Source organism: Bubalus kerabau, chromosome 13, assembly GCF_029407905.1.
Source record: "Bubalus kerabau isolate K-KA32 ecotype Philippines breed swamp buffalo chromosome 13, PCC_UOA_SB_1v2, whole genome shotgun sequence".
NCBI classification, from domain to species: domain Eukaryota; kingdom Metazoa; phylum Chordata; class Mammalia; order Artiodactyla; family Bovidae; genus Bubalus; species Bubalus kerabau.
In genome coordinates, this window is record NC_073636.1 from 77,987,273 (window position 1) to 78,009,636 (window position 22,364).

The 22,364-nt window shown below is 45.6% G+C and overlaps 1 protein-coding gene across 12 annotated transcripts in view; it reads right to left on the bottom strand.

Moving 5' to 3' along the window:
* Positions 1 to 836: 836 nt before the first annotated feature.
* The window catches only part of STAU1 (staufen double-stranded RNA binding protein 1), a 62,667-nt gene continuing 41,139 nt past the window's right edge, over positions 837 to 22,364 (bottom strand). For 8 of the 12 annotated variants that reach the window (XM_055545250.1, XM_055545247.1, XM_055545245.1 and 5 more), the window contains 9 exons: positions 21,897 to 21,995; positions 9,861 to 10,091; positions 8,744 to 8,887; positions 6,640 to 6,786; positions 5,327 to 5,402; positions 4,807 to 5,126; positions 4,106 to 4,228; positions 3,256 to 3,341; positions 837 to 2,367 (listed from right to left, as the gene is read on the bottom strand). In XM_055545250.1, the coding sequence (XP_055401225.1) occupies positions 2,352 to 2,367; positions 3,256 to 3,341; positions 4,106 to 4,228; positions 4,807 to 5,126; positions 5,327 to 5,402; positions 6,640 to 6,786; positions 8,744 to 8,887; positions 9,861 to 10,091; positions 21,897 to 21,995 (1,242 nt within the window). In that variant the 3' untranslated portion in view covers positions 837 to 2,351. The remainder of the gene's footprint in view (positions 2,368 to 3,255; positions 3,342 to 4,105; positions 4,229 to 4,806; positions 5,127 to 5,326; positions 5,403 to 6,639; positions 6,787 to 8,743; positions 8,888 to 9,860; positions 10,092 to 21,896; positions 21,996 to 22,364) is intronic. The other 4 variants (XM_055545251.1, XM_055545246.1, XM_055545242.1 and 1 more) reach the window with 2 other exon arrangements.

Consider the following 22,364-nt stretch of genomic DNA (forward strand, 5'->3'; position numbering starts at 1 on the left):
CAGAGAGAACCGGGCCGGGTCTGGGCCCACTCTGGCATTGGGGATCTCGGACACGCTCACCTGGCTACCCACACAGTCTAGGCTTAACCCCCCCTTAGCCACCCACCATTCCGGAAGTCACGGTCCCTGGGCTGTGGGAGGTCTGAGTGTTCCCAGGTTTCTTAGCTGGATTCAGCCTGGTTTACACTATTCTTGTCCGTGAACCCAAGGAGCCGGTCGACAGTTATTACAATCCAGAGAAGCGTTTTCAGGTACACATTCTGAATCCACCCAGTGAGCATATGCTCGGCATACAGGACAGACAGGCAGACGTACCTGGACCGGGGGACACGCACAGAAGAACGAAGGCCCAGGGGAATCTTAGGCCAGTTCCCGCAGAAGACTTTGGCAGCTGGAGCCAATACACAGTTGAAAAATTAGCCAAGGGACTTACCTGGCAGTCCAGTGGTTAAGACTCCAACGTGCCATGTTGGGGACACAGGTTCGATCCCTGATTGGGGAACTAAGACCCCACAGGCCCGGGAGCAACTAAGCCCACAACTGAGCCCGCACCGGAGAGTCCAAACGCCGCAGTGAAAGATCCTGCACGACCCAACGCAGCCAAATAAAAACACGCAGCAGGGAAGGCTGCAGAATGCTGAGGTGCCGAAGGCATCAGCAGGTGTGTGTGTACGTATAGACAGATATGTACATATAGACAGATATAGATGCTCTTCCCCAACAGCCCACTAGCAACAAGCTCCACACGCCCCTCGCTGGCAGCTCCGCCCCCAGCACCATACTTCATACCCTCTCACATCTTCCCTTCTTCAGTTACTGCTCGACAGGACCACACGTTCATTAGTAGCTGTTTATTGATCAATGGTTTGATATAAAGTTATTTCAGATCTTCAGAATTTTGCCCAAATGGAATCACAAGCATTACAAAGTTTTTCTCTTAAAAATAAAAAAGGGGTCGGGGGCAGGTTGGGAAGGACCAACCTAGCAGTAGTGGCATTTGAGAATAAATTAACAAAAAAAAAAAAAATTTAGTATTACCATTTATTGGTGACAAACACTAAGTTTTACTTACATTCCATGGGGAGAAAAAATTCCAGCATAAACAACGAATCCAAGCAGTACTTAACTCGCAAGGCTACCGTGCTTGTCATCTGGGCTGTTATGCGGGACCTCGCCGCACACATCTCTGTGCACAGCAACACTACTTCAGAAGCAACAGTTACAGAGATAAACATGGGCTATTCTTTCCAGCCCTCATGGAGATGTAATCAACAGTATAAAGCACTCAAGGAAGATCAATCTGCAGTTGTATATGTGCTACATGGAGACCATATCCTGTAGTGTAGTGAGAGCTGTGTGTCCTCAAGAGTTGTATTATATACACACAATTTGTTTACTAATCTTTAAAACAAAGATCAAAGTTCATTTAAATCCTGCTGCATTAACAAAAAAATAAAATAGAAAAGGAACCAAATGATTGGTTAAAGTTTAAAATTCTTAAGTTGTCCAATTTATACCACTGTGGGAGACTTCATCAAGGTTTCATCAAGGCCAGGACTGTTTCAGCTAAACCAGAGGGCACACAATTTGCATCACTGAAATGGTCCTGGGTTAAGTCCAATGAAATAAAAATGTATAACCACATACACATGGATATGATCTTTGCCGGTTAGATTACTGATAAAGTCAGTCTCAGACAAGTTTCTAAACTGTGCTATGTAACTAGATACAATTGAGAAACTCTCAAATGAAAATTTATATAGTGTCATTTCAATCAAAAGAAAATAATGAAACTAAGAATACGTATCTCTCCTGGAAGAGAGCAGTGGCGACAGTGTGGGTACCGCGGGAGGCGTGGGCCAGAGCGCGCCGAGGTCAGCTGCGGCCCAGCAGGAAGCGTATGTGATTTTCTCTGGGGCTTTCAGCCCTCTCTCTCCAGCGCGGGTGTCCAGGGTTTGTCCCAAAGTGTTCTGAGTGAGCCAGTCTGAGAAGGGGCGGTGCTTTCTGTTTCTTCTTTCGCACAGCAAGAAAAAAAAAAAAAAAAACACCCAAAACAAACAAAAAAACCCCACCAAAACCAACACTAGGCTGCCTGGGGCAAAGGCCTGCGATTTCCCAAGGGAGCCAGGGCGGCTGCAGACCGCCCGGCCCCCCAGCAGCCACAGCCACGCGCCAGCAGCCACGCCGCCGCCTCCTCCGGCCCCGCCGTCTTCACCACTGCCGTCTCCAGGCCTTTACCCATCGTGTGTCTCGGCCCACTGGAGGTATCAGAAATTCCAAATGTTCAAAGCAGTTTCAGCATTTTCAGTATACATGTTGGGATTTTTCAATGATTCATGGCCAGATAAAGTTCAGCACCTCCCACACCTTTAAAGGAAGAAAAACATGAAAATGATCTAAGTTTTAAAATTTAAGAGAATTACGCCATGTTAAAAATGGAACTAGCAGACATCAAGAAGCCTGCTATTCAGGCCCCAGTTTATGATAACTGATGCACACTGGGGGCTGGAGGGCGCTTCCCTGCTAGCTCAGCTGGTAAAGAATCCGCCTGCAATGCCAGAGACCTGGGTTCAATTCCTGGGTCAGGAAGATCCGCTGGAGAAGGCATAGGCTACCCACTCCAGTGTTCTTGGGCTTTCCTTGTGGCTCAGCTGGTAAAGAATCTGCCTGCAATGCAGGAGACCCAGGTTTGACCCCTGGGTTGGGAAGATTCCCTGGAGAAGCTATAGGCTACCCACTCCAGTATTCTGATCTGGAGAATTCCATGGGAGGAGGAGCCTGGTGGGCTATATAATCCATGGGGTCACCAAGAATCGGATATGACTGAGCAACTAACACATACAATCAAGTGAAAACAGCAAAGAAGAGAATGGGTAGATAGTATGTTATCTCCAGGGGGGAAAGGAGGAAATAAGGAAAGAAATGTATTTGCATTAAAAACAAACATAAGGAAAGGTACACAAGGAACTGGCGCAGACGCGGTCCCTGGGCGGGCAGAGCGGCGCGGGGGGCCGCACGAGGGCCAGACTCGCCGCCTTTAAAATGAGTGTGACGTGCACCACGTGGATGTGTTACCTATTCACACGTTTTTTTTCTGTAAAGGCAGCGCCTCCGACCGACACTTGGGAACTTTCAGGGGAAAGGGACAGAAAGTGGCTAGGTCAGCAAGCGTTTCCCTACGAAGTGGAGCAGACAATTTGAATGTAATGCAAATGAGGAAGAGAACTGCCTTTCCATGTAAATCAGCTCACTCACATAGACATTGGTCCATTTCCTGTTCTTGGCATCTCTGTATTCTGTTGGTCCAACTCAGACAGCAACTTTAAAATGTTCAGTGCAGCCTAGAGAGAATAAAAAGTCAAAGTCAAACCGTGGCCACCACTCAGGACTCTAGTACACAACACTGCACAGCGACCCGAGGCTTCTCCTGCCCAAGAAAATACACGGGCCACTGAATAACCCTCTCACACGTGCATCTTTAATTAAAAATATAAATGTACAAAGTTATCCAGGGTTACCTCACTGAATCACACCCTCTGTTTATTTTATTATGTATCACATTACAGTATTTCATCCTGTGGTCACCAGACTACAAATTTTATATCCCCACTTTAATGTAAAACCTATGTTTCTGTGTTAGCATTAGAATACATTCCCCTCAGTGACATATAATGAATGCATTATATTCCATTAGATGAATATACCATAGTTTATGTCTATTAATTTAATCAATTCCTTTTCTTGGTTTTAGTATTTCTTAACAGTAACAATTTCATCTGAACAGAACATTAAAATGAGAGTCTTTCTAAGCTGCTAGAACTTGGGGCTGCAATTCCTTGTTCTGGTCAGAGGTGAAATGAATTCAGTATCTGGAGCCTTTCAAGATCTGGGTCCCCCTCAGGTCAGCAAGGAAAGGCAGGAGAGGGTTGGCCAAAGCCCCTGAGTTCTGATAACAGAATGAGACATCATGCCAGTAATCTAGGAGCAGTCTTCAGAAATATGACATCCACAGAACAGCCAACTGTCCCCACAGTCTGCGGAGAACCCTCTCCCTGTCTCTGAGGCCAGCGGCAAGCTGGGGCCAGGCCCCGCGTGGGGGACGCACCATGTCGTGGCAGGACTCCACGTCCTTCCCGATACCGTGGCTGATCAGGGGCGGCTGAGAGGAGCAGTTGATAAGAGATACAAATTCGTTCTTGTTGTTTTTGGGGAAGTCTTTGTATTCAACCTACAAGGGAAAAGAGAGCTGAGGCGAGGGACTGGGAGAGGAAGCGAGGTCGAGGGGGCACAGGGCTGTGGCTCTGGGTCTGTGTCCCTGTCTCAGCCCAGTGTGTCTACACCAGCTCCTGCTCTGCAGGCACGAAAGGCCATCCGTGGGGCCTGCTGTGAAGGGGCAGGCATGATACCAGAGCCTCAGCTTCCAGAATCTCCGAAGAATCTAGACATCTACTCAAAAACCCTAGTCTGGAAGAACCCCGTGTCCTTTCCTAGCCCTGGAAAGGGCCAGCACAACACATCTGTTCTCACTGAAGTCTAAATTTGTAACAACCACTGGATTAGAGGCTTCATTATTATGGTTGCCCTGGAATTTTAAAATTCACCAAAGGTTTAGGATATTCTCTTACTGTCCAGGGTTCTAACATTTCCCGTGCCTACTCCGTTCCTCAGAATCACCCTTAACCAGGCATCCCCCAACCATCCACCTAGACACAGAGCTTGCTTTAAAAAACAAGGTACTTGATTCTCAGAGAAACCAGAGAGGACCACACTGAGGTACAGACCGCATAGCTCGGGCCGAACAGTTACCTGGAATCCCTGGACTGTGGAGAGATAGTCCAGCTGCTCAGAGGGTCTCGTCAGAGGTCCGTGGGGTGCGTGGCCTGAAGAGATGTTACTCTTTAAAATGGTCTCGGCTGTAGGCGAGGTGCCCCCATACAACAATTCTCGGGCTATCATGGCAGTTACCGTGGCCTTGGCAGGATTCGGAGCTACCCTGGCGAAATCTTTGGTGTGATGTCCTTGACTGACTCCTACTGCCTGGGCAACCTCGGGCACCATGGGAAGGATTCCAGCAGGCAGCTGCTGATGACTAAGATAAGGCATCCTAAACTCATCTTCTTTATTGCCTGCGGAGGGACAAGGACAAATCAACTGCCTGGAAAAATGTTACATAGCCCCACCCTGGCCCGCCCTCAGCACAGCACAGAGACAAGGCGGAGCCAAACACCAAACTCTGTACCTCGCTCACCAGGTACCTGCTACCACCGGGAACCACGCAAAGGCCAGAAGCACAATCAGATCAGGACAGTGTTAACATAACACTTACTAGTCCCATTTTCATCCCCAGAGCCAGGTTCAAAAAAGGTTACTTTTCTTCCATCCCCTGGTTTCTTTATAGGTGTCTTAAAAAAAAAAAAAAGGCCATGAGCATCAATGAAACTGTTCAAAAATTAGTTCCTGCTGTCCAAAACTACACAAACTCCAAGCAACAATTCTTGGTTTACTAACTTTTAAATAAGGGCACAGGCAGGAAGGCCTGTGCAACGTGCCCCCCAGCAGAGCCCCCATCTCTTCCCCAGGCACACATGCAGCCACGTCAGCCTGTCCGTGAACAGCATCTAACAGAGGGGCCTCTGCTCTGCGCTCAAGAGAGGAGAGGGGAACGTTTAATGGGAAAGAGCCGGAAGATACCAGACTGATAGAGCTGACCAAGAAAGAAACTTTTAGGTTGATGCTAAACAATTAAATAAAGATTATTTCCTGAAGTAAATGTCCAACTAAAGGATAAGGTGACAAAGGTAACAAATAGAGGGGGAAAATATTACACAATAAAAATTATGCCAAACACAGCAGTCTCCTTTCTGGGAAGATAAAGGTGCCTGTGATGCCCTGCAAGATTTTGGAATGAAAACCCCCAAAGCCAAGTCCAGGATCTCTACAGATTCTCTGGTGAGCGCTTGGGATCCCATTATTAACTATGTGGCCACAGCTGGTGCCATCCATCTGTCTCTGCTGACAGCACTGGCCGCCAGAACTCAACCAGTCCTGGTGTTTTCAAGTTTATCCCAAAAGGACCATCCAGTGTCTGGAAACAAGGTCAGCCACAGCTTTCGTTGCGGGTCCTGCTTACCAGCCTCAGCAGAAGTGCAATTTTCAACGTGGGATCATTTCTATCTAACGTTCAATTCATAATGAAAAAGAAACCGCAAACTGAGACTATGATCTGGCCCTGGATCTAACATCACGCTATCCCCGTGTCCCAGGAAAACCAAAGCCTGCTCTACAACAAAAGCCTAAGGTTGATGAGTCCTTTATGGAGGCCTCATTCTAGGAGCACAAATGATAGAATCATACACTGGTTTGGAGCAAGCTGCCCTCCAGCAAAGCATCCCACAGCACAAAGACACTGGCGCAGTAACAACTTAACCCAGCGCCATGCCTGGAGCCGTGGACACTCACCTCCCCTCCCGAGCACACTGGAGAGGTGCAACAGCCAAGACCCTGCTCAGCACGGCGGCTTTGCAGCCAGGAGGAGGCGGCCGTGCCCCAAAGCTCTGCCCTGGAGGAGCCAGAGGCCCCGCGGATGAGCTAAGCAGGTCATCCTGCAGTTAGAGAGAAGGACACAGAGCCCGAGCGTACCTTCTCCTCCGACTTGAGGGCGGGTTTGGAGGGCTGGGCCTGCGGGACTTTGAAACCGAGGATCTCCAGCATGTTCTCGGCCGCATTGCGTTTGGCCACCTTCTTGTTGGTGCCTGAGCCTTCTGCCGTGTGGTTTCCCACCTTGACCTGCATAACGAAGGCAGGACTCGAATCAGTGCTCAAACCTTCAGAATAAAGACCCGCCAGGAACGGAAGAGAACCCACAACGATCAAAACCCGGATGGCTTCACAGTGCTGCCCTGGAGCTGGTTTGCACCAGCCCGCAACAGCGCATCATGAAACACTGAGAAATTGGTTGGAGGACTGGTGGTTAAAGGTAGTTATTATTAAACTAACTATATAAGCTTGTAATTAAATTCCTTTAACCAACAGAGGTAATGAATACTTAAAATGCATCACTTCCTAGCTGGACTCCAGTTTAAAATTATCTACACTTTAGCGGCTCTCTGTACTTGTGCATTCGTTGTCCACTTGCAGCGACACAACTCTTTCCTGCTCAGAGACGCATGCACACCACAGACTCCGGCAGTACTGCTTCTTCAGGATTAAGTTACTCTGCTGATTTACCTATTCTTTATTTTTTTTAACTATCTAAAACAAATTTTTTTATCGCTTTATGATCTACATACATACAACTTGCTTCCTTTACTTGCACAATTCAGTGATTTCTGGCATATTTAGAGCTGTGTAACTATCCCCACAGGCAAGTGGCGGTTAGCAGCGCAGATTAAGCTTTCAAGCGTCATCAGGCCTGCAGCCACGACGTGACCAGCACAACAAACCAAAACTTCCAGTCTTGGAAAATTTTCTGATACAGCAAAGAAGCTGTTCGTATTGTTTATATAAGTTAAGTTCTGATACGTGTTTGTTGTTAATGTAAACAAAAATAGCAATCAGGACTCAGGCTAGTACCAGTCATTCAACAATGACATGAGCAAACCTCCTTGCTGGACCGGAGAGGAATAAAGAATTCACACAAGTCTCATTTGTGACACGGCTACGCTGAGCGTCACACTGAAGGCACAGACGCATGAAATGCACAGCGGCTACTACGCAGAACCTGTGAGCTGTGCGCTACGCGTCCCACCAGTGAAATTCATCACACACACATGTCCGTGTAACGTGCATACACACCCTTCCTCCCAGCGCGCTGCCTCCCCTAACAGCGGCCGTTACTACGTTAAACACACCAGCACATCACAGCTCACCATCCCCTTCCAAGCTGGTCTTGTTGCTGCTGTGTGTTAGTCACTCAGCCATGTCTGACTTTGTGACCCCACGGGCTGTAGCCTGCCAGGGGTCCTCTCCATGGGATTCTCTAGGTGAGACTAGTGGACTGGGTTGCCATTTCCTTCTCCAGAGAATCTTCCCGACCCAGGGACTGAACCTGCATCTCCTGCATTGGCAGGCAGGTTCTTTACCACCGGGCCACCTGGGAAGGGGGTCTTGACAACAGACCAAAACCAAAAGCCCCATGTCACAAACGTTAAGGAAACCCTGGCCTGTGAGGAGAGCTATGAGGTTGAATCCCAACCTGGCATCCACCAGCCATCTGATTCTGGGCAAATTACTGAGCACGCTGCAGTTTTCTCTTGTATGTGGAAGGATCATTCCTCTTCCTGCCCTGACAGTGGAGTGAGACACCAGGCTAACTTCTGGTGCTCTAGGAGCTCTAAACTGCTGCACAGAGTTTTCCGTTTTTCACCAGAAAACACTATGAAATTCCCATCACAAATTCAGCTGCCTGTACGAGTAACTGTTCCCTCTGCACAATCTGAAGTGTAACCCCAGTCCATGGATTCCAGATCCTACGGAAGGATCAGGAGGAGCGGGAATAGATCCTTTACACAGTTTATAAGACAATATAAACCTGTGAGGGGTAACAAGAAACAGGCGCCTTCCTGCTGACACAGCAGCACGTGTGCTGTGCAGCACATGTTAAGGCATCAAGTTACGGCAAGCAATGATCTTAGAAACATTTGGTGGCAGGGCAACGCACTGGGCCCGGCCTCCTGAGGGAGGGGCCCGGCCCTGGACCACCTCCGGCCTAGACGGGAGGACGCCCACAGCCCGGCTGGCCCACCTGCATGACAAACTCCCTGCGTCGCGGAAGGCCCCGCTCGGCGAGCAGCAGGTACTCCGGCTCCTTCTCCTTCTTCGCCTGCTGGATCTGGGCCAGTCTGCTGATCGGGTTCATCCCCTGGCCACACTCGGGGCCGCCCTGTAGCTGAGAAACAGTCAGGGTAGAAACCATGTGCTGAGTTAGTCACAGAGAAGACCCTGCTGATTCAGAGACCGGGACACAACAGCTGAACACCTCTATGTTGATCTAATGGCTGAGAATTAATCACATTTAAAAAAAAATTTTTTTTCATTGAAAGATGCCTCAATGATTTTGATTGCTCTGAGGTGATTTTAGGCCTTCTTAGCAAACCAATGTCACCATTCATCATGAGTAGGCAAGCATCGTTGTAATGTGTGCTTTTGAACAATAAGTCAATGGATGATAATAAATAAAGAGGCAGAAAAATTTAACAAACTCTCCCTAAAACTACCCCAAAGCCTACATTATAAGGATGGGTTTCCAGCTTTCTTAACAATGACTCAAAATCCAGAGATCATTTATATATATATAAAATATATATATATTCCTAACGTTCCTATGCAAAGAATGCTAAGTCGTGTGTGAGAAAAACTTGTATTCTGACACAACGTGAAACTGTATGGACAATGAGAACAAAACGGACCCTGGCATTCCTAAACGTCCCAAAGGGGACCCTCCCTTCCCTGGGAGGCTGGGGGACAGTGTAATGCTTGAATGGCTCACGAGCGTGACTCAAAAGCCTAGCAGAAGGTACTGTACTGTACGCGTCTGACTCCTGGCCGCCCCGGACACCCCTCTGCCCAGGAGTCTCCCGCTCACGCAGAACCGTGCAGCGGGCACGAGACAAGCAGCCGGGTTTCCTCTCCCCACAGATGACCACAGCCGCTCGCGGGGTCAACACCCAGGGCCTCCGCTGAGCCTGGCGCTGCCAGACCCGGGGCTCCTGGGAGCGGCACCAGGCGGCCCCGGAAGGACTCGCAAGGTGGGTGTGTGCAGGCCAGTGCCCTGCCTCTCTCACCAGCCTTGCAAACCCCTTGCAAACCCCCAGCTGTCTTCAGGCAATGGAAACGCCCTCTTCTTTCAGGCACGTTCTTACCCTGACTATGGATTTTGTTTTCTTTTTGATTCTAGGCTTCACCCGCTCCACTGTAGGCAGGGGTGGTAACTTCTTCAGCTCCTCGAGAACAGCTATAGCAGCATTTTTCTTTGAAATCTTCTTGCTCTTCCCTTCACCTTCCCCCACAAACTCCCCAACCGACACCCTGGTCACAAAGCTCTTCATGTGGGGTGGGCCGCTCTCCCGGGCAACCTGTGTTGGAGGGAAAGACTGAGTGAAAGCGTGACAGACACGCATTACCGGCTGCGAGGCACACTGCTCAGCGTGGCAGCCGGGAAAGGGCGCGTAAGGACAAGACTCACTAAACGAAGGCAGTGTCAACGTGGAGAATTCTGAATGCTTTCTTCCCCTTTCTTTTTCCCTGCTACTTGTTAAAGTTCTCAGGTCTGATGAGTCCAAAAGAGCCATGGAACAGGGCACCATTTTCTACCTCCACCACCCAGGGTCACAGACGGTCCTGAGTTTAGCGTGCTCCCCTGCAAATGGCAGCAAGGCAGCTGGCCCAGCAAAGCCCAGAAATAAACACAGCACTAAGAGTTCAAGTTTAATGTTTGCGCTGAGCCGCCAGCCAAGACCGAGCTTATTAAATACTGGCTGCTCTGAGCTATAAAAAGGAATGAGAAAATCTCCAAACACGTAAAGTGATTTCTAGCACTTGGTAAGTAAAGAAAGCAAACTGCAAAGAGTGTTTAAAAAAAAAAAGGTGCAGCATATTAAATCTATATATACATACACACACACATAAATAGTCATACGTATGTGTTTATATGCTTCTTTTTTTGCAAAAGGAAACTCAGGAAGGATAAAGCACAAACCAATGGAATTAAACAGTTTCCTACAGTAGGTGGGGGGAAGGACTGAGGTAGGCGAACAAGAGGACACTTCTGAGTATCTTTTTGTGTAGTTTTGACACTTTGGACCATTTACTGTTACATATATTAAAAATGTAAGTCAAGAGAAATGGGGGAAAATACTAAAATGGATTATGAACAGAAACCTAACTGTATATTAAAGTGATTACATAATCACACAGAAGGAAGATAAGAATCAAATCCAACCTACATTAGGAAAGATACCCTTGAAAAGAACAACTGAGTCAGCAGACTTACAATGCCAAACGTCAAGACTTCCTGTAGTTACAGAATCTGTGACATCATGGTATTTTTTAGCGAAAAACCAACAGATCAATAAACCAGAATGCAGAAAGAGACCTGCACATATACAGCCTCTTGATGTTCAGCAAACACGAACCAAAGCAAAAGCAAAGTCCTTCTCCTTTTTTAAGGCCACTGGAGCAACCAGAGAACCAAGATCTCAAATTCTACCCAAAACAAAAAGTAAACTAAAACAGACACAAATATGAAAGTTAAAACTATAAAATAGCTTTCAGAAGAAAACATAAGAGAAAACTTCATGACCATGAGGCTGGCAAAGAATTCTTGGACACAAACCATAAAGTAAAATTAGAATTCCTCAAAATTAAAATACTGCTCATCAAAAGATAATATTTAAAAAGTAAAAAAGGGGGAGTTTGGGGAAGAATGGATACATGCATATGTATGGCTGAGTCCCTTTGCTGTCTACCTGAAACAACCACAACACTGTTAACTGCCTACATACCCCAATACAAAATAAAAAGTTTAAAATCTGGGGGGGGGGGGGGGGAGGGAATAGAGGTAAAAAAGGGAACTCAGAGTATGGGAGAGAATATTTGCAATATATGTACCAAGCAAAAGAATTATACCCAGAACACTGAAAGAAATCCTACAAGTCAATAATAAAAAGACAAATACTCAATTAAAAAACTACTCCAACAGGCACTCTTGGCAAGCACAGGGAGCAAGTGGTGGAAGTGTATCACTTTGGGAAATAGTTTGACAATTTTTACACGAACACCTGCCCTCTGACCTAGCAGCTCTGAATAGACACGCACCCAGGACGACTCAGCAGCCTCATTCATAGCAGTTCCCAACTATCCAGTGTCCACCAACAGAGCAACGGACACTGCATCCTATTCATACAGCGGAACAGCACTCAGCATCAAACTACTGAAACATATGGATGGGACCTAACAACAAACAACCCATACTGTACTCGAAGTCTAAGAACACAGAAAACACATCTACAGAGACTGCAGAAGGCAGCTGTTTCTGGGTGGAATGGGGCACAGGGACTTACAGAGGTTATGATAAAGTTCCATATCTTGATCTGGGTAATGAACTTTTTTTTTGTTAACACATACTAAAATTTAGTGGGCTGTGCACTTAAGATACCTATATTCACTATATAATAGACTGTTAGCATAGAGGAAGAATAATCAAGAAGTCACGAAAGCAATGCTCTGAAGACACACGTTCAGTGTGCAGATAAAAAGCTTTGATAACTTGGACTTTACTTAGGATGCTTGGTGGTGAGGGTGTGGATAAATATATTGATGTTGTTGGGAGCCCGAGTCTCATGATGGGAAAAGATCCAAACATGGAGGAATGAAACCAAGGAAGAGCCCTGTGATGATGGATTGAAATCAGACGGATGAACCTGTGGTTCTGTAAACAGTGCACCTATCTCCTAGTGCTATCTTCTGCTAACAGGGTCTGGAAGCAATGACTTGCAGCAGCAACAAGCTGACCTCCCCTCAGTCCAGCCCCTACATGCCACTTGTTAAAGGGAACCAGAACTCCTTGGAAGAACAGTTGAGACCATTTGTATTCGAATTTCCGTTTCTGCCAGGGCCAAAGTTAGAACAGGGAAAGTTCCAAGTAAGGCGAAAACACTGTTGTATCACAAAGGAATGAAGGTCTCTCAAAGTCGGAAAAGAGGAGTTGAGAGCCAGCACCCAGGGACACTAAGACCTCCAAATACAAAACACAAAAGAAAAAACAACCTTGCCTATTACCTCACGGTACATATAAACATTATAACTCAAAATGAACCATAAATCTAAACTTAAGAGACAAAACTTCTAGAAGAAAACAAAGGAGAAGGACCTTAGATTTGGCAAATTATCTCAGATGGATCACAACCACCATGAGCCATAAAAGAAAAATTTAACAAACTAGACTGCTCCAAAATTAAATTATTTTTGCTTTTTGGGAAAATATTGTTTAAAAATGAAAAGACAAGCCACAGACTGGGAGAAAATACTTGAAAAATACCTATCTGAGGAAAGAACTGTATTCAGAATATATAAAGAACATATAAAATCCAATAATAAAAGATAACTCAAAACCCTGACAAAAGATAAGAACAGACACTTCTCCAAAGATGTACAGATGGTAAATAGGCATATGAAAAACATGCTCAATATTGCTAGTATGCAAGGAGATAAAAATTAAAACCGTAAGTTACGACTACACACCAACTAGAAACGGACTACACTTGAGTGTGAGACAGGGCACAGAACCACCAAAGCCGCCACACACGGACAGTGCTGTGCTTTCAAGCAGCTCGGTCGTGTCCGACTCTCTGCGACCCCATGGACTGTAGCCCACCAGGCTCCTCTGTCCATGGGGATTCTCCAGCCAAGAATATTGGAATGGGTTGCCATACCCTCCTCCAGAGACTCTTCCTGACCCAGGGATTGAACTCAGGTCTCCCACATTGCAGGTGGATTCTTTACCAGCTGAGCCACAAGGGAAGCCCAAGAATACTGGAGTGGGTAGACTATCTCTTTTCCAACAGATCTTCCCAAACCAGGAATCAAACTGGGGTATCCTCCATTGCAGATGGATTCTTAACCAACTGAGCTGTCAGGAAAGCCCATGTATACAAGTATCCTGTTGCCCTTTATGTGGCTTCTTTAATGTAGTGCAGATTTTGAGTCCATATGTTGTATGAATCAGTAGCTCATTTTATTTCTGAGTAGTATTCTACTGTCTGGATTCACCACAACTTATTCACTCCACGTTCAAGGTCAGAAGGGGCGGCGGTGAGGAGATACCCCTCGTCCAAGGTAAGGAGCAGTGGCTGCGCTTTGCTGGAACAGCCGTGAAGAGATACCCCACATCCAAGGTAGGAGAAACCCAAGTAAGACGGTAGGTGTTGCGAGAGGCATCAGAGGGCAGACACATTGAAACCATACTCACAGAAAACTAGTCAATCTAATCACACTAGGACCACAGCCTTGTCTAACTCAATGAAACTAAGCCATGCCACCCAAGTGGCATCTTGGGTGGGCCACCCAAGACAGGCGGGTCATGGTGGAGAGGTCTGACAGAATGTGGTCCTCTGGACAAGGGAATGGCAAACCACTTCAGTATTCTTGCCTTGAGAACCCCATGAACAGTATGAAAAGGCAAAATGATAGGATACTGAAAGAGAAACTCCCCAGGTCAGTAGGTGCCCAGTATGCTACTGGAGATCAGTGGAGAAATAACTCCAGAAAGAATGAAGGGATGGAGCCAAAGCAAAAACAATACCCAGCTGTGGATGTGACTGGTGATAGAAGCAAGGTCCGATGCTGTAAAGAGCAATGTTGCATAGGAACCTGGAATATCAGGTCCATGAATCAAGGCAAATTGGAAATGGTCATACAGGAGATGGCAAGAGTGAATGTCGACATTCTAGGAATCAGCGAACTCAAATGGACTGGAATGGGTGAATTTAACTCAGATGACCATTATATCTACCACTGTGGGTAGGAATCACTCAGAAGAAATGGAGCAGCCATCATGATCAACAAAAGAGTCCGAAATCCAGTACTTGGATGCAATCTCAAAAATGATGGAATGATCTCTGTTCGTTTCCAAGGCAAACCATTCAATATCACAGTAATCCAAGTCTATGCCCCAACCAGTAACGCTGAAGAAGCTAAAGTTGAACGGTTCTATGAAGACCTACAAGACCTTTTAGAACTAACACCCAAAAAAGAAGTCCTTTTCATTATAGGGGACTGGCATGCAAAAGTAGGAAGTCAAGAAACACCTGGAGTAACAGGCAAATTTGGCCTTGGAATACAGAATGAAGCAGGGAAAAGGCTAATACAGTTTTGCCAAGAGAATGCACTGGTCATAGCAAACACCCTCTTCCAACAACACAAGAGAAGACTCTATACATGGACATCACCAGAAGGTCAACACCGAAATCAGACTGATTATATTCTTTGCAGCCAAAGATGGAGAAGCTCTATACAGTCAGCAAAAACAAGACCAGGAGCTGACTGTGGCTCAGACCATTAACTCCTTATTGCCAAATTCAGACTTAAATTGAAGGAAGTAGAGAAAACCACTAGACCATTCAGGTATGACCTAAATCAAATTCCTTATGATTATACAGTGGAAGTGAGAAATAGATTTAAGGGACTAGATCTGATAGATAGTGCCTGATGAACTATGGACAGAGGTTCATAACATTGTACAGGAGACAGGGATCAAGACCATCCCCATGGAAAAGAAATGCAAAAAAGCAAAATGGCTGTCTGAGGAGGCCTTACAAATAGCTTTGAAAAGAAGAGAAGCCAAAAGCAAAGGAGAAAAGAAAAGATTTACCCATTTGAATACAGAGCTCCAAAGAGTAGCAAGGAGAGCTAAGAAAGCCTTCCTCAGCGATCAATGCCAAGAAATAGAGAAAAACAACAGAATGGGAGAGACTGGAGATCTCTTCAAGAAAATTAGAGATACCAAGAGAACATTTCATGCAAAGATGGGCTCGATAAAGGACAGAAATGGTATGGACCTAACAGAAGCAGAAGATATTAAGAAGAGGTGGAAAGAATACACAGAAGAACTGTACAAAAAAGATCTTCACAACCAAGATAATCACGATGGTGTGATCACTGACCTAGAGCCAGCCATCCTGGAATGTGAAGTCAAGTGGGCCTTAGAAAGCATCACTACGAACAAAGCTAGTAGAGGTGATGGAATTCCAGTGGAGCTCTTTCAAATCTTTAAAGATGATGCTGTGAAAGTGCTGCACTCAATATGCCAGCAAATTTGGAAAACTCAGCAGTGGCCACAGGACTGGAGAAGGTCAGTTTTCATTCCGATCCCAAAGAAAGGCAATACCAAAGAATGATCAAACTACCGCACAATTGCACTCATCTCACACGCTAGTAAATAATGCTCAAAATTCTCCAAGCCAGGCTTCAGAAATACGTGAACCGTGAACTTCCTGATGTTCAAGCTGGTTTTAGAAAAGGCAGAGGAACCAGAGATCAAACTGCCAACATCTGCTGGATCATCGAAAAAGCAAGAGAGTTCCAGAAAAACATCTATTTCTGCTTTATTGACTATGCCAAAGTCTTTGACTGTGGGGATCACAAAAAACTGTGGAAAATTCTGAAAGAGATGGAAATACCAGACCACCTGACCTGCCTCTCGAGAAATTTGTATGCAGGTCAGGAAGCAACAGTTAGAACTGGACATGGAACAACAGACTGATTCCAAATAGGAAAAGGAGTACGCCAAAGCTGTATATAGTCACCCTGCTTATTTCACTTATATGCAGAGTACATCATGAGAAACGCTGGGCTGAAGAAACACAAGCTGGAATCAAGATTGCTGGGAGAAATATCAATAACCTCAGATATGCAGATGACACCACCCTTATAACAGGAGAGTGAAAAAGTTGGCTTAAAGCTCAACATTCAGAAAACGAAGATCATGGCATCCGGTCCCATCACTTCATGGCAAATAGATGGGGAAACAGTGGAAACAGTGGCAGACTTTATTTTTTGGGGCTCCAAAATCACTGCAGATGGTGATTGCAGCCATGAAATTAAAAGACGCTTACTCCTTGGAAGGAAAGTTATGACCAATATGCTAGACAGCATATTCAAAAGCAGAGACATTACTTTGCCAACAAAGGTCCGTCTAGTCAAGGCTATGGTTTTGTGGTCATGTATGGATGTGAGAGTTGGACTGTGAAGAAAGCTGAGTGCCGAAAAATTGATGCTTTTGAACTGTGGTGTTGAGAAGACTCTTGAGAGTCCCTTGGACTGCAAGGAGATGCAACCAGTCCATTCTAAAGGAGATCAGCCCTGGGATTTCTTTGGAAGGACTGATGCTAAAGCTGAAACTCCAGTACTTTGGCCACCTCATGCAAAAAGCTGACTTATTGGAAAAGACTCTGATGCTGGGAGGGATTGGGGGCAGGAAGAGAAGGGAATGACAGAGGATGAGATGGCTGGATGGCATCACTTACTCAATGGACATGAGTTTGAGTGAACTCTGGGAGTTGGTGATGGACAGGGAGGCCTGGTGTGCTGTGATTCATGGGGTCACAAAGAGTCGGACACAACTGAGCAACTGAAGTGAACTGAATTCATCCATTTCTCTGCTGAAGAACATCTTCATGGTTTTCAGTTGTTGGTGATTATGAGATTATACGTGTACATGATCGCTTTAATCATAATCACTAAAAACCATGAAAATGTTCTTCAGCTGAGAAATGGATGAGTAAGTTGTGGTGAATTCAGACAATGGAATACTACTCAGAAATAAGAAATAAACTACTGATACATACAACATATGGACTCAAAGTCTACACTACATTAAAGAAGCTGCATAATAGGCAATAAGAGACTCTTGCCAGGAGATCTGTAATCTTTTCAGATTATAACTAGAATTTCTAAAGGGACAACACTGAACACACTGTAGCTGGTGGACCATCTGTTACAACATGAGAGGCCTGAGGGCAGGAACAGAACAAGGGACGATGGCCTTTCTTATCATGATTTACAATATAATTACGGAAAGGTCATGTCTGGGTTGTGTTTTCTAAGATGGCTTTATATTTTTATGTGCTCTTTCCAGGCTTCTCAAAATGTTATTACCCATTCCTGTTAAATAAATAGACAAAGGGAAAGCCCCAAAAGACCAAAAAAAGGCAGTATATTCAATAACGCCATGTATGTAATATTTTGGAAACAAGCAAAAGGCATGGACAGACATCAGATCGATGCCTGCCGAAGGGTGAGGATGGAGAGAAAGGGACTGACCGCTAGGGGACTAGGGGAAACTTAACGGCGTGAAAGACGTTCTTTATCACAGTGGTGGCAGCAGATACACAGCCTATCAAAGCACACACCAAATCAGACACACAAACAGGCCAATTTCACTTCATGTAGATTATACTCAACAAGTCTGACCTCTCATCCCCTCACCCCCCAAAAATAACCTAATAGAGGCATGTCAAAGGATACGGGAGTAGTCTGAAGGGCAATCTGAACATTAAAATGACAAGCGAGAATAATGGAGTAACGTGTAGAATGAATCTGTACTAATATAAATTAACGCATTCCCTGGTGGCTCAGTCAGTAAAGAATCCACCTGCAGTGTGGGAGACTTGGCTTCGAGCCCTGGGTTGAGAAGATTCCCTGGAGGAGGGCATGGAAACCCACTCCAGTATTCTTGCCTGGAAAATCCCCATGGACAGAGGAGCCTGGGGGGCTGCAGTCCATGGGGCTGCAAAGAGGCAGACACGACTGAGCGACTACGCACATTAATAATATAAGGCAGGAGGAGATTTTCTTTGGACATGCAGAAAATGAACATTTGACATCCACCACAGTGATACCTGGTGCTGGAAAGAATCATCAATGACTGCTAGAAACACTGAGGAACTCTGTAAGGACGTACACAGCCTTCAAGCATCTCCCCACAGGCTATGGGTTAACTACAAAGGGAAAGAAAGTCTCCTTGGAGGGGCATACATCTGGTGCAGACAACAGAATTAGCGTCACTAACTCAGGTAAAATGACACCATGCAATGCTGAGAAGAACTGACGTCAGTTCTTCAGTGCTCCTGTTTAAAAAAAAAAAGCATAAACTGAAACTAATAATGAGGCAAAAAATCCAACCAACCCAAATTCAGGGCCATTACATAAAACTGACTTTTAAAAATACCAATGTCATAAAAGACCAAAAAAAAGCAGAGTGACAAATTAAAGGAGACTAAAGAGATGCACCAGCTAAACACAACGTGTGATCCTGTACCAGGCTCAAGACCAGGAAACTAAAGGAACATCATGGGGGCGATGCCAGTATGTGAATCTGGGACGTACATTAGGAAGCAGTACTACAGCAGCCTTATGCTTCCTGTGTGGACAATCAGATTATAGTTATTTAAGATCATGTCCTTGCTCTTAAGAAACACATACTGAAATATTTGGAGTCAAAGCTCATGATAACTGCTTCTTGGTCTCAAATGATTCAGCTAAATGAACTACAGAAAAACATGTAGGGTTAGAGAACAGAAGAGCAAAGGTGCTAAAATGTGGAGCGCTGGTGACCCAGTGAAGGCCACAGTCACAGTCCCATCCTTACCACTTTCCATCGGCCTGAAAAATTTCAAAGGAAAAAGTGGAAAAGGCGATGAGGAAAAGCATGTGAGCCCACATGTGCTGTGGTCCCGAGGGGAGAGCGGGAGCACCGCAGCTCAGGGAGCGGCCGGCTGCCCTATGAAGGAGGCTGAGGCAAAGAGCCCCGCTCCAGGGCGCCCGCAGGCTGACCTCAGCAAGCCCGCCGGCTGCCCCCCACCCGGACAGCCCACCTGCCGAGCGCTACCTCCCTGAGCAAGGTTCTCACGTCCTCAGAGGAGACCCAAGAATCAACAGTATCCACCCCGATGCTCACGTCAAATCCACGCCCATCCTGGGCCCACTCTCACTGGCTGCTCACATCATAGCCCCGCCACCGAGCCCATCTGAATTCAGTGGGATCAAGTCACGACTTCCTCCCAGGGACTTGTCAATCAGCACAATACTTTTAACTACAACGATTTTATCAAAAAGCAAGCGGTCTATACTTTTCTGAAAAATTATATGAATGGTTCTTGTCTTCTCCTATTGCTTCCAACAGGACATATCTTGCTGTCAAAAAAAAAAAAAAACTATTCTTTTCATTTACTTAGTAACTGTTCCCTGAGCATCCAATATCCAATATATGCCAACTAATCTTCCAGGTGCCAGAGACAGAACTCTGGGGAAAAAATGCAAGCTCCTGCCCAACCTAATAATGGAAGCTAACATTTGACTTTTGATGAACATTTGATCCGTGAGAGCTAATTAATAATAAAAGCACTCAATGAAACAAACTCAATGCCACACGTACACACAAACTGTCATGTTTTAAAATAATTACTTTAAGAGACAGTCACCACCAGAGGGCATTCCCACAATTTCTTTTGTGACTACTTGACAATTCCCTGCTGTATGTTATTTATTCCTGAACAGCAAAGTCTGAAAGCCAAATCTAAAACCTAAACACAAGTAGAGGTGGGGCAGAGGCAATCTCGTCCACAAATTCCAAAGCAAAAACAGAAACTAGCAATCCCTTACTGAGGTCCAGGGAGCTCGGGGACCCTCAGGCAGGGCAGAGATTAGTGTGAGCAGGCGAGACACATCACCAGGGTCTCGGGCCCTGGCCAGCACTCATCTCTATGACCTTACTGTGACCTGAGAAGGCAGGCCTCTCCCACCCCACAGTCTTCAGATCCCTCCCTCCACGCATTCGTGTGCCACACTAATTCTTCAGCAGGGATTAGTGTGGGGAAAAGTGTTTCTTCCCTTTTCCACAACAGGTTCCCAGGGAGACCTTGTGGCTTCCTCGGGTGGACTGCCCACCTGGTTCCCACCCAGCAACAGCCCTGTTATTCTGAATGTCCTGTCTCACTGCTTCCCTTCCAGAACAGAGAAAGGCTGGAAGGGATGCGGGGCCAGGGAGGAAGATGCCAGCCCCATCTGGCATGCTGTGCTCTGGAAGCGGGGAAAAGACACTCGTCCCCATCTGGCATGCTGTGCCCTGGAAGCGGGGAAAAGACACTGGTCCTGCCTGCTGCAGCAGGGCGGGGTACTGCTGCGGGAGGCAGGGTGGCCCTGTGACCCAAGGGCAGCTCCCCAGCCCCATCTGGGCCTCATGGCAGCAGGTGAGCACGGCCAGCTAGGTCAGAAATCATCTCTATTCGAATGAGAGAGTAAGGACTGAACTCAGGAGCCAGCTTAGGGTACTAGTACGTAACAGGAGATATCCTATAAAAGTCATGTAAGTCAGACATGAAATTTGGGGATTACCTAAAACTACAGAGCTAAAGTATTTTACAGGATAATAAATTTCAGGTAGGCTTTTTAAAACAGAAATGGGCCAAAAGAACTTATGAACCACTTAAAATTGTTTTAAGCAGATGTGCTGTGCTTAGTCGCTCAGTTGGGTCTGACTCTGTGACCCCATGGACTGGTAGACCACCAGGCTTCTCTGTCCATGGGATTTCCCAGGCAAGAATACTGGAGTGGGTTGCCATTTCCTTCTCCATTTAAGCAGATGTCCCACCTCAAATTTCTTTTGTCTGAAGTAACTAGTATGTTGAGCTTAAAGCTCTTTGGAAAACTAGATATATACATACTTTATAATTTTGAAAAACCAAATAATTGATTAAAAAAACTATTAAAACACAACCCTGCATAGCCAAGCACAGAACTCAAATGAAAGAATTTGCAAAGAATTTTCAAAACCTAGGGAAACCTAAAATAAAAAAATTTCCCCAACCTGCCTAATCTATCTGGACTCACTGTGCCTTTGAAGGAAACATACACTAAATGATCTTATTTTCCATTTTGAACTGGTAATTGTTAATTACTGTTTTTAGATCACAAAGTCTCCAATAACAGACTGAGGTTACTAAATGGGCGAACTGGGAGGCACACACCGCACAATGACAAAACCTAAGTTCTTTTAACAAGTACTTGGACACATAAGCAGAGTCTTGATATTTGGGGGGTAGCATATGCTTCTGAGACTCTTATGAAGGCAATGGACCCTCCTCCAGAAGAAAACGCATGGGAACATAAACACGATCCCCTTCAGGCCATTTTAGGAGGTTCACAGACATACTGAGGCCACCTACGGGCTGTCTGGAGATTCACGGCTGCCCTAGGACCAAATACTGCTTTGCTAAATACGAAGTCTGAATCTTAGATGTGAAGATTTGCATATATGTGATCATCATTCCAATGTTATTTAGGAAAAATACTATTCTGATGATGAACACTAGGACTATAACAGATGCGTAAAATAAGCTTACCTCAAAATTCACAGGCAAGTTCCGTTTAAGTGCAATCTCAAACACTTGACTTATTTCAGATTTATTGAGATTTTCTTCTTCTGACTCTCTTCCATTTACCTAAAGGAAGAATAACCGGTTAGAGTTAACTCATGTTAAAAAGCTGTCAATATCCCAGCTGCAATGATAAACCTTAAAATTAAAACCACTGAACCTAGGCTCTATGGACTGAGCACTAACCCCATGAACACAGCAACACGTGTACTGTGCATCAGTGAAATTTAAAAGGTTTTAAAAAACGTCCTATCAAATTTTGGTCAGTTTACACCTCATAAATCCACCATAAACAATCTACATATAGCAGGGCTCTACATATAATCAGCCTGATGGTGAGAGCCATGGCCACTCAGGGAGTGGGGCTCCCGAAGCCCCCTGGATTTGTCCCCCCGCCCCCGGAGGACAGGCAAGCCACACTCTGGAAACAAGCAG